Source organism: Leptopilina heterotoma, unplaced genomic scaffold, assembly GCF_015476425.1.
Source record: "Leptopilina heterotoma isolate Lh14 unplaced genomic scaffold, ASM1547642v1 Lhet_160, whole genome shotgun sequence".
In the NCBI taxonomy this organism is placed as follows: Eukaryota; Metazoa; Arthropoda; class Insecta; order Hymenoptera; family Figitidae; genus Leptopilina; species Leptopilina heterotoma.
The window spans coordinates 343,833-357,105 of record NW_025110875.1 but is presented as its reverse complement, the minus strand read 5'-3'; the positions used below and the strand labels follow the sequence as shown (position 1 = coordinate 357,105).

Here is a 13,273-nt window from a genome sequence, read left to right as displayed (position 1 = left end):
AAAGGACTTAAGAAATCAAAAATTATAGATCATGTTCTAAAAGTTTGAATTGGAAATAAACAAAAAAAATGAACTTTTAATGCAAGCTAATGATGTTTAAGTGTTTATTACATCTTAAATATTCAATATTCTCTTATTTTAATTTTCAAAAGAAACTAAATATAACTTTTAATCAAACTTAATGTGCCATAAACATAACCTATAATTCGTTTCTTTCTTAGGTCCCTTTCTTTATATCGCGTCACAATTGTAATGTAATAAACAATGTTAGAAAATTGGAATGTTCTAAATTTCAGTATACTATAAAAGTGATGAATATTTTTAAAAAATGAAGTTATAAAGTACAGTAGTTTTTATTTCATAACTATATATTCATAAGAATTTTCAATAATAAATATAAACAATTCAAATAAAGAATAAATACTTATTAAAATTAAGGGAGTGTTGTTTAATACAAAATCTTATAACAATATCATTAGCAATAACAATAAATATTAAGAAAAATAAAATATAAACGAGGCATTGTTTGTCAACGGGAGCCACCTGCTCTCCAAAAATTGTTTGCTGTTGAATTACTAGCTATAAGCTTAAAATTTATTTAAAAAGGAATACTTTTCAATGACGAGTTGCAGTTTTTGAAAATATAATATATAAATATATTTATATATTATAATATATAATATATTTAAAAACGTAATGAATTCGCTTGAAACTTGTTACTCGCGGGTTTTTAGGGTCGCTGATTATGAATCTGCGATTAGATATCCAAAATTCAAAATGGCGGATATATTTTTAAAAATGTAATGGATTCGCTTGAAAATTACTACTCAGTTATTACTCAGGGGGTTTTGGGGTCGCCGATTATGAATTTTGAAGTTACATATCCATAATTCAATATAAAAATTCAGTATGGCTCACAGATTTTTTTATTTTCATCAATTTGCATCAAAATTGTCACTCTGTGTTTTTTGTGGCGCTGATCACGAATCTGACGTCTGTTTACAAATATAAAAAATAAAACTTTGAATTTTCGGCAAATTTCCAAAAATTTGTGAAAAAGTCTCTGTGATTTCCACTGCAGACAAGGCCATCATATACACATTAAAATTGTCATATTAAAATTGTGCACTTAATTATTATTTTTTGTTAATAAACATTTTTTTATTAGAAATTTTAGTAGTATAAGCATTTGAGTGGCATCTTGTTCTAAATTGCAGTTTTCTAAAAGAGAAGCAATTTAACGTATTCACACAAAAATTCCGGAGAAATTTTCGTAAATTTCTTTGTATTTGATTCCCAGAAAATTCTTTGCAAAATTAATTCCTGGGGAATTTCCTTAAATTTTACGTTTATTTCTTGAGAATTTCATGAAGATCAACTTCCGGGATCAAAGTTCTTCCCTTTATATTTATGTCCTTCGGGCGTTAATCGAATTTCTCTCTTAGGCTTTGTTTCATGAATTATTTATTTTTCCATTTTACTGATTTTTGCGAATTTAGTCGCTTAGGCAACCGCCAACGTATATTTGGAAGGTACGACCTTTTGCTAGGTACTAACTTCTGTTTCATCTCTGTTATCTTCCGTTATTTGCCAAAACTTGGGAACTCGTAAACAACCCAGTTGCCTTAGTCTTACATTTTCGGTTTTTTTCTTTCAAAATTTGGGATTAAAGTTCTTCCCTTTGTTCAAGGTAAAAGAAGTTATCAATTATCTGAATTAATTTTACAAATAAATTAAATATCTTAAATAAATCTCGAAAAGCTCATGGATTTCATATGTATCGACAGCACAGCTGCCCGAATACAGATACAGATACCTGCTTAATCTGAAAAATATTTTCGAAATTAATTAATAATTTCAAAATTATTAAAGAACTTAAAAAAACGGTTACGAGCCCACGACCTTTCTATTGCCCGGTAGACTGCTCTGACCACTGAGCCACATGCACCCAGAGACTCTTCGAGTTCCTTGACATATATTATCCCTTCTTACATTATTTCATGATAACGTAGGAAGTCACCATCTTTAAGAAACGATTCCTTTAAAGAAATGTATTATATTCGTAATTGTTAATTTTAAATTATGAAAATTAATTTCTTGAATACTGCTGTATAATTTTTGTGAATAATTTATAACATCAATAGCGATAAATGTTTGTTGATTTAAACAAATATCACATTTATTACATATCAAATTGTTATTCTTATTAATATTTCAATCTTTTAAATAATTTATTAAAAGAGAATATCGACATTTACTTGTATTATTCGAATATGCTATCATTTCTAATAATTTTTTTGTTAGCAATTCTTTTAATGTAAAATTATAATTACTGTCGTTAAGAATTTTTAATAATTTGAAATGATATTCACTCGGATTACTAAATAGCAAACATGTACTTTCAAAATTGTCTCTTCCAGCTCGTCCACTTTCTTGTATATAATTACTTAAAGAATTTGACAAGTTTGTATGTATTGCAAAACGTACATTAATTTTGTCTATTTTGATAATTTCAAAATCCTGTAACTTATTGGTTTTTGTGTTTAGAGCAAAATGGCATTATAATTACTAGTATAACTTTTAGCATTGATGCCAAAACTCTAATCAGAACTGACAGAAATTAAAATTTTTAATTTTTAATTTTTTTGAAAATTGCAAAGTCCTGTAATTTTTTAGATTTTATGTTTAGAGCAAAATTACATTAGATAGATAGATAGATAGATAGATAGATAGATAGAAAAAACTTACATCAGATCATTTTCCGGGTTTCCCCGTATGGGCGACCGCTGTTGTTGCGGCAAATTGGCCGCTTCCGTCTCCGAAGAACTCGAAGGTTCTTCAGCGATTCTATAAAAAAAAATAAAAAGAAATTAGATAGATTTTTAAATATTTGTTACTTTTCTCAAAATATGAGTGTAAAGTGGAGAAGGTGCGGAAAAATGTCACTTTTTTAGCTTTTAGAAAATGTATAAAAGACATCCCAGGAAAAAATTATTCGTGCGAAATTCGTACGACTTTCGTACGAATTTCGATCGGGTTCGTACGAATTTCCTATCAAATTCGTTTTCGTCATAATTCGCCAATTTATCTTCCTTCTCCATTTTTTCACTTTTTGTTTGTTTTTTTTTAAATCGAATTTCTCTCTTAGGCTTTGTTTCATGAATTATTTATTTTTCCATTTTACTGATTTTTGCGAATTTAGTCGCTTAGGCAACCGCCAACGTATATTTGGAAGGTACGACCTTTTGCTAGGTACTAACTTCTGTTTCATCTCTGTTATCTTCCGTTATTTGCCAAAACTTGGGAACTCGTAAACAACCCAGTTGCCTTAGTCTTACATTTTCGGTTTTTTTCTTTCAAAATTTGGGATTAAAGTTCTTCCCTTTGTTCAAGGTAAAAGAAATTATCAATTATCTGAATTAATTTTACAAATAAATTAAATATCTTAAATAAATCTCGAAAAGCTCATGGATTTCATATGTATCGACAGCACAGCTGCCCGAATACAGATACAGATACCTGCTTAATCTGAAAAATATTTTCGAAATTAATTAATAATTTCAAAATTATTAAAAAACTTAAAAAAACGGTTCCGAGCCCACGACCTTTCTATTGATAAATGTTTGTTGATTTAAACAAATATCACATTTATTACATATCAAATTGTTATTTTTATTAATATTTCAATCTTTTAAATAATTTATTAAAAGAGAATATCGACATTTACTTGTATTATTCGAATATGCTATCATTTCTAATAATTTTTTTGTTAGCAATTCTTTTAATGTAAAATTATAATTACTGTCGTTAAGAATTTTTAATAATTTGAAATGATATTCACTCGGATTACTAAATAGCAAACATGTACTTTCAAAATTGTCTCTTCCAGCTCGTCCACTTTCTTGTATATAATTACTTAAAGAATTTGACAAGTTTGTATGTATTGCAAAACGAACATTAATTTTGTCTATTTTGATAATTTCAAAATCCTGTAACTTATTGGTTTTTGTGTTTAGAGCAAAATGGCATTATAATTACTAGTATAACTTTTAGCATTGATGCCAAAACTCTAATCAGAACTGACAGAAATTAAAATTTTTAATTTTTAATTTTTTTGAAAATTGCAAAGTCCTGTAATTTTTTAGATTTTATGTTTAGAGCAAAATTACATTAGATAGATAGATAGATAGATAGATAGATAGATAGATAGATAGATAGATAGATAGAAAAAACTTACATCAGATCATCTTCCGGGTTTCCCCGTATGGGCGACCGCTGTTGTTGCAGCAAATTGGCCGCTTCCGTCTCCGAAGAACTCGAAGGTTCTTCAGCGATTCTATAAAAAAAATAAAAAGAAATTAGATAGATTTTTAAATATTTGTTACTTTTCTCAAAATATGAGTGTAAAGTGGAGAAGGTGCGGAAAAATGTCACTTTTTTAGCTTTTAGAAAATGTATAAAAGACATCCCAGGAAAAAATTATTCGTGCGAAATTCGTACGACTTTCGTACGAATTTCGATCGGGTTCGTACGAATTTCCTATCAAATTCGTTTTCGTCATAATTCGCCAATTTATCTTCCTTCTCCATTTTTTCACTTTTTGTTTGTTTTTTTTTAAATCGAATTTCTCTCTTAGGCTTTGTTTCATGAATTATTTATTTTTCCATTTTACTGATTTTTGCGAATTTAGTCGCTTAGGCAACCGCCAACGTATATTTGGAAGGTACGACCTTTTGCTAGGTACTAACTTCTGTTTCATCTCTGTTATCTTCCGTTATTTGCCAAAACTTGGGAACTCGTAAACAACCCAGTTGCCTTAGTCTTACATTTTCGGTTTTTTTCTTTCAAAATTTGGGATTAAAGTTCTTCCCTTTGTTCAAAGTAAAAGAAGTTATCAATTATCTGAATTAATTTTACAAATAAATTAAATATCTTGAATAAATCTCGAAAAGCTCATGGATTTCATATGTATCGACAGCACAGCTGCCCGAATACAAAAGCCTGCTTAATCTGAAAAATATTTTCGAAATTAATTAATAATTTCAAAATTATTAAAGAACTTAAAAAAACGGTTACGAGCCCACGACCTTTCTATTGCCCGGTAGACTGCTCTGACCACTGAGCCACATGCACCCAGAGACTCTTCGAGTTCCTTGACATATATTATCCCTTCTTACATTATTTCATGATAACGTAGGAAGTCACCATCTTTAAGAAACGATTCCTTTAAAGAAATGTATTATATTCGTAATTGTTAATTTTAAATTATGAAAATTAATTTCTTGAATACTGCTGTATAATTTTTGTGAATAATTTATAACATCAATAGCGATAAATGTTTGTTGATTTAAACAAATATCACATTTATTACATATCAAATTGTTATTCTTATTAATATTTCAATCTTTTAAATAATTTATTAAAAGAGAATATCGACATTTACTTGTATTATTCGAATATGCTATCATTTCTAATAATTTTTTTGTTAGCAATTCTTTTAATGTAAAATTATAATTACTGTCGTTAAGAATTTTTAATAATTTGAAATGATATTCACTCGGATTACTAAATAGCAAACATGTACTTTCAAAATTGTCTCTTCCAGCTCGTCCACTTTCTTGTATATAATTACTTAAAGAATTTGACAAGTTTGTATGTATTGCAAAACGTACATTAATTTTGTCTATTTTGATAATTTCAAAATCCTGTAACTTATTGGTTTTTGTGTTTAGAGCAAAATGGCATTATAATTACTAGTATAACTTTTAGCATTGATGCCAAAACTCTAATCAGAACTGACAGAAATTAAAATTTTTAATTTTTAATTTTTTTGAAAATTGCAAAGTCCTGTAATTTTTTAGATTTTATGTTTAGAGCAAAATTACATTAGATAGATAGATAGATAGATAGATAGATAGATAGATAGATAGAAAAAACTTACATCAGATCATCTTTCGGGTTTCCCCGTATGGGCGACCGCTGTTGTTGCGGCAAATTGGCCGCTTCCGTCTCCGAAGAACTCGAAGGTTCTTCAGCGATTCTATAAAAAAAAATAAAAAGAAATTAGATAGATTTTTAAATATTTGTTACTTTTCTCAAAATATGAGTGTAAAGTGGAGAAGGGGCGGAAAAATGTCACTTTTTTAGCTTTTAGAAAATGTATAAAAGACATCCCAGGAAAAAATTATTCGTGCGAAATTCGTACGACTTTCGTACGAATTTCGATCGGGTTCGTACGAATTTCCTATCAAATTCGTTTTCGTCATAATTCGCCAATTTATCTTCCTTCTCCATTTTTTCACTTTTTGTTTGTTTTTTTTTAAATCGAATTTCTCTCTTAGGCTTTGTTTCATGAATTATTTATTTTTCCATTTTACTGATTTTTGCGAATTTAGTCGCTTAGGCAACCGCCAACGTATATTTGGAAGGTACGACCTTTTGCTAGGTACTAACTTCTGTTTCATCTCTGTTATCTTCCGTTATTTGCCAAAACTTGGGAACTCGTAAACAACCCAGTTGCCTTAGTCTTACATTTTCGGTTTTTTTCTTTCAAAATTTGGGATTAAAGTTCTTCCCTTTGTTCAAGGTAAAAGAAGTTATCAATTATCTGAATTAATTTTACAAATAAATTAAATATCTTGAATAAATCTCGAAAAGCTCATGGATTTCATATGTATCGACAGCACAGCTGCCCGAATACAAAAGCCTGCTTAATCTGAAAAATATTTTCGAAATTAATTAATAATTTCAAAATTATTAAAGAACTTAAAAAAACGGTTACGAGCCCACGACCTTTCTATTGCCCGGTAGACTGCTCTGACCACTGAGCCACATGCACCCAGAGACTCTTCGAGTTCCTTGACATATATTATCCCTTCTTACATTATTTCATGATAACGTAGGAAGTCACCATCTTTAAGAAACGATTCCTTTAAAGAAATGTATTATATTCGTAATTGTTAATTTTAAATTATGAAAATTAATTTCTTGAATACTGCTGTATAATTTTTGTGAATAATTTATAACATCAATAGCGATAAATGTTTGTTGATTTAAACAAATATCACATTTATTACATATCAAATTGTTATTCTTATTAATATTTCAATCTTTTAAATAATTTATTAAAAGAGAATATCGACATTTACTTGTATTATTCGAATATGCTATCATTTCTAATAATTTTTTTGTTAGCAATTCTTTTAATGTAAAATTATAATTACTGTCGTTAAGAATTTTTAATAATTTGAAATGATATTCACTCGGATTACTAAATAGCAAACATGTACTTTCAAAATTGTCTCTTCCAGCTCGTCCACTTTCTTGTATATAATTACTTAAAGAATTTGACAAGTTTGTATGTATTGCAAAACGAACATTAATTTTGTCTATTTTGATAATTTCAAAATCCTGTAACTTATTGGTTTTTGTGTTTAGAGCAAAATGGCATTATAATTACTAGTATAACTTTTAGCATTGATGCCAAAACTCTAATCAGAACTGACAGAAATTAAAATTTTTAATTTTTTTGAAAATTGCAAAGTCCTGTAATTTTTTAGATTTTATGTTTAGAGCAAAATTACATTAGATAGATAGATAGATAGATAGATAGATAGATAGAAAAAACTTACATCAGATCATTTTCCGGGTTTCCCCGTATGGGCGACCGCTGTTGTTGCGGCAAATTGGCCGCTTCCGTCTCCGAAGAACTCGAAGGTTCTTCAGCGATTCTATAAAAAAAAATAAAAAGAAATTAGATAGATTTTTAAATATTTGTTACTTTTCTCAAAATATGAGTGTAAAGTGGAGAAGGTGCGGAAAAATGTCACTTTTTTAGCTTTTAGAAAATGTATAAAAGACATCCCAGGAAAAAATTATTCGTGCGAAATTCGTACGACTTTCGTACGAATTTCGATCGGGTTCGTACGAATTTCCTATCAAATTCGTTTTCGTCATAATTCGCCAATTTATCTTCCTTCTCCATTTTTTCACTTTTTGTTTGTTTTTTTTTAAATCGAATTTCTCTCTTAGGCTTTGTTTCATGAATTATTTATTTTTCCATTTTACTGATTTTTGCGAATTTAGTCGCTTAGGCAACCGCCAACGTATATTTGGAAGGTACGACCTTTTGCTAGGTACTAACTTCTGTTTCATCTCTGTTATCTTCCGTTATTTGCCAAAACTTGGGAACTCGTAAACAACCCAGTTGCCTTAGTCTTACATTTTCGGTTTTTTTCTTTCAAAATTTGGGATTAAAGTTCTTCCCTTTGTTCAAGGTAAAAGAAGTTATCAATTATCTGAATTAATTTTACAAATAAATTAAATATCTTAAATAAATCTCGAAAAGCTCATGGATTTCATATGTATCGACAGCACAGCTGCCCGAATACAGATACAGATACCTGCTTAATCTGAAAAATATTTTCGAAATTAATTAATAATTTCAAAATTATTAAAAAACTTAAAAAAACGGTTCCGAGCCCACGACCTTTCTATTGCCCGGTAGACTGCTCTGACCACTGAGCTACATGCACCCAGAGACTCTTCGAGTTCCTTGACATATATTATCCCTTCTTACATTATTTCATGATAACGTAGGAAGTTACCATCTTTAAGAAACGATTCCTTTGAAGAAATGTATTATATTCGTAATTGTTAATTTCAAATTATGAAAATTAATTTCTTGAATACTGCTGTATAATTTTTGTGAATAATTTATAACATCAATAGCGATAAATGTTTGTTGATTTAAACAAATATCACATTTATTACATATCAAATTGTTATTCTCATTAATATTTCAATCTTTCAAATAATTTATTAAAAGAGAATATCGACATTTACTTGTATTATTCGAATATGCTATCATTTCTAATAATTTTTTTGTTAGCAATTCTTTTAATGTAAAATTATAATTACTGTCGTTAAGAATTTTTAATAATTTGAAATGATATTCACTCGGATTACTAAATAGCAAACATGTACTTTCAAAATTGTCTCTTCCAGCTCGTCCACTTTCTTGTATATAATTACTTAAAGAATTTGACAAGTTTGTATGTATTACAAAACGAACATTAATTTTGTCTATTTTGATAATTTCAAAATCCTGTAACTTATTGGTTTTTGAGTTTAGAGCAAAATGGCATTATAATTACTAGTATAACTTTTAGCATTGATGCCAAAACTCTAATCAGAACTGACAGAAATTAAAATTTTTAATTTTTTTGAAAATTGCAAAGTCCTGTAATTTTTTAGATTTTATGTTTAGAGCAAAATTACATTAGATAGATAGATAGATAGATAGATAGATAGATAGAAAAAACTTACATCAGATCATTTTCCGGGTTTCCCAGTATGGGCGACCGCTGTTGTTGCGGCAAATTGGCCGCTTCCGTCTCCGAAGAACTCGAAGGTTCTTCAGCGATTCTATAAAAAAAAATAAAAAGAAATTAGATAGATTTTTAAATATTTGTTACTTTTCTCAAAATATGAGTGTAAAGTGGAGAAGGTGCGGAAAAATGTCACTTTTTTAGCTTTTAGAAAATGTATAAAAGACATCCCAGGAAAAAATTATTCGTGCGAAATTCGTACGACTTTCGTACGAATTTCGATCGGGTTCGTACGAATTTCCTATCAAATTCGTTTTCGTCATAATTCGCCAATTTATCTTCCTTCTCCATTTTTTCACTTTTTGTTTGTTTTTTTTTAAATCGAATTTATCTCTTAGGCTTTGTTTCATGAATTATTTATTTTTCCATTTTACTGATTTTTGCGAATTTAGTCGCTTAGGCAACCGCCAACGTATATTTGGAAGGTACGACCTTTTGCTAGGTACTAACTTCTGTTTCATCTCTGTTATCTTCCGTTATTTGCCAAAACTTGGGAACTCGTAAACAACCCAGTTGCCTTAGTCTTACATTTTCGGTTTTTTTCTTTCAAAATTTGGGATTAAAGTTCTTCCCTTTGTTCAAGGTAAAAGAAGTTATCAATTATCTGAATTAATTTTACAAATAAATTAAATATCTTAAATAAATCTCGAAAAGCTCATGGATTTCATATGTATCGACAGCACAGCTGCCCGAATACAGATACAGATACCTGCTTAATCTGAAAAATATTTTCGAAATTAATTAATAATTTCAAAATTATTAAAAAACTTAAAAAAACGGTTCCGAGCCCACGACCTTTCTATTGCCCGGTAGACTGCTCTGACCACTGAGCTACATGCACCCAGAGACTCTTCGAGTTCCTTGACATATATTATCCCTTCTTACATTATTTCATGATAACGTAGGAAGTTACCATCTTTAAGAAACGATTCCTTTGAAGAAATGTATTATATTCGTAATTGTTAATTTCAAATTATGAAAATTAATTTCTTGAATACTGCTGTATAATTTTTGTGAATAATTTATAACATCAATAGCGATAAATGTTTGTTGATTTAAACAAATATCACATTTATTACATATCAAATTGTTATTCTCATTAATATTTCAATCTTTCAAATAATTTATTAAAAGAGAATATCGACATTTACTTGTATTATTCGAATATGCTATCATTTCTAATAATTTTTTTGTTAGCAATTCTTTTAATGTAAAATTATAATTACTGTCGTTAAGAATTTTTAATATTTTGAAATGATATTCACTCGGATTACTAAATAGCAAACATGTACTTTCAAAATTGTCTCTTCCAGCTCGTCCACTTTCTTGTATATAATTACTTAAAGAATTTGACAAGTTTGTATGTATTACAAAACGAACATTAGTTTTGTCTATTCCCATACCAAGAGCAATAGTCGAGCAAATAATTTTAATTTTATTATTCTTCCATTTATTGAAAATAGTAATTTTTTTCATTATCTAATTTTGCATGAATAATTTCTGAATTTATATTATTTATTTTCAATAAAATATTAATGAAATAACAATTTGAAATTGAATCACAATAAATGATACCATTATTATCGTTATGATTGTTTTGAATGAAATTAACAATTTCTTCATTTTTTTCTTTTCTAGTGAAAACATTTCGAACAATATACTTAAAATTATTTCTATAAAAATTTCCAACATATCTAAAATAATAAATTATATTATTTATGTAATTTTTATTTGAAAATATTTTTAAAAAAAAATATTATTAAAATGAATATATAACGTACATTTCACAATTTTGTAGTTGCAACAAATTTTTCACTTCTTCAATTTCATTTGCTATCAATGTAGCAGTAAATAAACAGATTTGAATGTTATTAAAAATATTTTTCAAATTTTTTAATTCTAAATAATATTTTCTAAAACTGTATCCCCATTCTAAAATGCAATGAGCAATTAGTACACGGAAAGAAACTGCATGGTTGGGACAACCATATATATTAAAAAATACGGGATATCCATAGTTAAGGTTATCACATCCATTTCTATGGATACCACAGCCATTTTGATGGATACAACATCCATTTATTTAGTTGACACTTATATAGAAATGGATGTGATACCCTTAACTATGAATATCCCGTATTTTTCAATATATATGGTTGTCCTGACCATGCAGTTTTTTCCGTGTATTAGTACGTGTCATTTAAATAATATAATTTATGTATACACTTACATTTAATGTAGTTAATTTAGAAAATTGTTCTTCAAGTAGAGCCAATAAAGGAGAAATTATTATTGTCGTCCCACAATTTCTTATAGCATTTTCAAAAAAGAAACAACGATTTTCCTGATGAGGTTGGCAATATAAAAATTCCATCTTTCTTTTCAAGTATTATTTTAATAATTTCATTTTGATTTTCTTTAAAATTATGAAAAGAAAATCTTGTCTGCAATATATGTATTAATTCTGCTTCCGTAATATTCATTTTTTTAAAATTCTGTTAACTATTCTGCTTCCTCTTTTTGCGTTAACGGTAACTGCTCGGTGGCAACGGTAACTTTTTCTTTAGCTGTTGTTCCTGCTTCCTCTTTTTGCGTTAACGGTAACTGCTCTGTGGCAACGGTAACTTTTTCTTTAGCTGTTCTTCCTTCTTCCTCTTTTTGCGATAACGGTAACTGCTCTGTGGCAACGGTAACTTTTTCTTTAGCTGTTGTTCCTGCTTCCTCTTTTTGCGTTAACGGTAACTGCTCTGTGGCAACGGTAACTTTTTCTTTAGCTGTTGTTCCTGCTTCCTCTTTTTGCGTTAACGGTAACTGCTCTGTGGCAACGGTAACTTTTTCTTTAGCTGTTGTTCCTGCTTCCTCTTTTTGCGTTAACGGTAACTGCTCTGTGGCAACGGTAACTTTTTCTTTAGCTGTTCTTCCTTCTTCCTCTTTTTGCGATAACGGTAACTGCTCTGTGGCAACGGTAACTTGTTTAACAGTTACTTTTAAACGTATCTTCTTCTCTTTTAATTTTATATGTAATTTATCCATATATTGCATGAAATGATCCCTGTGTTCATGATAATCGTCCACATCACTAGGATGTCGGACAAATATCAGAACGTGAATCATTTCATGCAATAATGTTTGTTTGATTTTCTTCACCAACCACTTTCGTTTTTTACAGAAATGAAGGGCTTGACTAATTGTTAATCTGCGGGTTCTCGTGTCAGTAACACCGCACTTGTCCCTCAAATCAGTGTACCCAAACGTGAAACCCGCAGATTTCAATTAAAAATTAAATAACTCATCATATTCTGTATATAATGTTGCTATATCAGGTCGACCTTCAATAGGGTATTTTTTCGATTGATCTCGAGGTGTATTTAGAATTGAATTAACCAAAGGATCTGGTTGCCCCCAAGATCTTGTTTTTCGTTGTCCACTCATATTAATAGTGTATTTATTTACGTGAATGTGTGTGTATAGTTGTTAAAATAATAAAAAAATGATAAAATTATATATAAGTCAAGAAGAATATAGAGAAAAAGAGGGAATAGCGTAACGAGTGGAGATGAAGTAAGGAATGAGGGCAATGAAGGAATATTCTTTCTGTAGGTATGTGGGGGGGTGACGAAAAATCGATTACTACGCAGGTATATACCAAGAAGACTAGAGAGACACGAGAACCAATTCAAGTGTTTCCGATAGGTGTCGATTTTAACTGACGAATGGGTTTTCTAGGTCGCTGATTACGAATCTGATGTCAGATTACAAAAATTTCACATGTCGGATCCAAAATGGCGACTACAAAAATTTTTATTATTTTGCCTAAACATTTTTTTAATTGTTTCTGCTTTAATAAATTTTTTGTCTAGATATTTCAGAGTTAACTAAAAAAA

General features: G+C 29.0%; 2 protein-coding genes across 4 annotated transcripts in view; one reads left to right on the top strand and one right to left on the bottom strand.

The window, feature by feature from the left end:
- The window catches only part of LOC122498864 (pre-rRNA-processing protein TSR1 homolog), a 179,619-nt gene that overhangs the window by 51,042 nt on the left and 115,304 nt on the right, over nucleotides 1–13,273 (top strand). The window lies entirely within an intron of this gene.
- The window catches only part of LOC122498873 (DNA replication licensing factor mcm6-like), a 37,645-nt gene that overhangs the window by 4,064 nt on the left and 20,308 nt on the right, over nucleotides 1–13,273 (bottom strand). For 2 of the 3 annotated variants that reach the window (XM_043606862.1, XM_043606863.1), the window contains exons 2-4: nucleotides 9,328–9,426; nucleotides 4,238–7,730; nucleotides 2,749–2,847 (exon numbers count right to left, since the gene is read on the bottom strand). In XM_043606862.1, the coding sequence (XP_043462797.1) occupies nucleotides 2,749–2,847; nucleotides 4,238–4,467 (329 nt within the window). In that variant the 5' untranslated portion in view covers nucleotides 4,468–7,730; nucleotides 9,328–9,426. Of the gene's footprint in view, nucleotides 1–2,748; nucleotides 2,848–4,237; nucleotides 8,392–9,327; nucleotides 9,427–13,273 lie in introns of those variants that run through there. The other variant, XM_043606861.1, reaches the window with a different exon arrangement.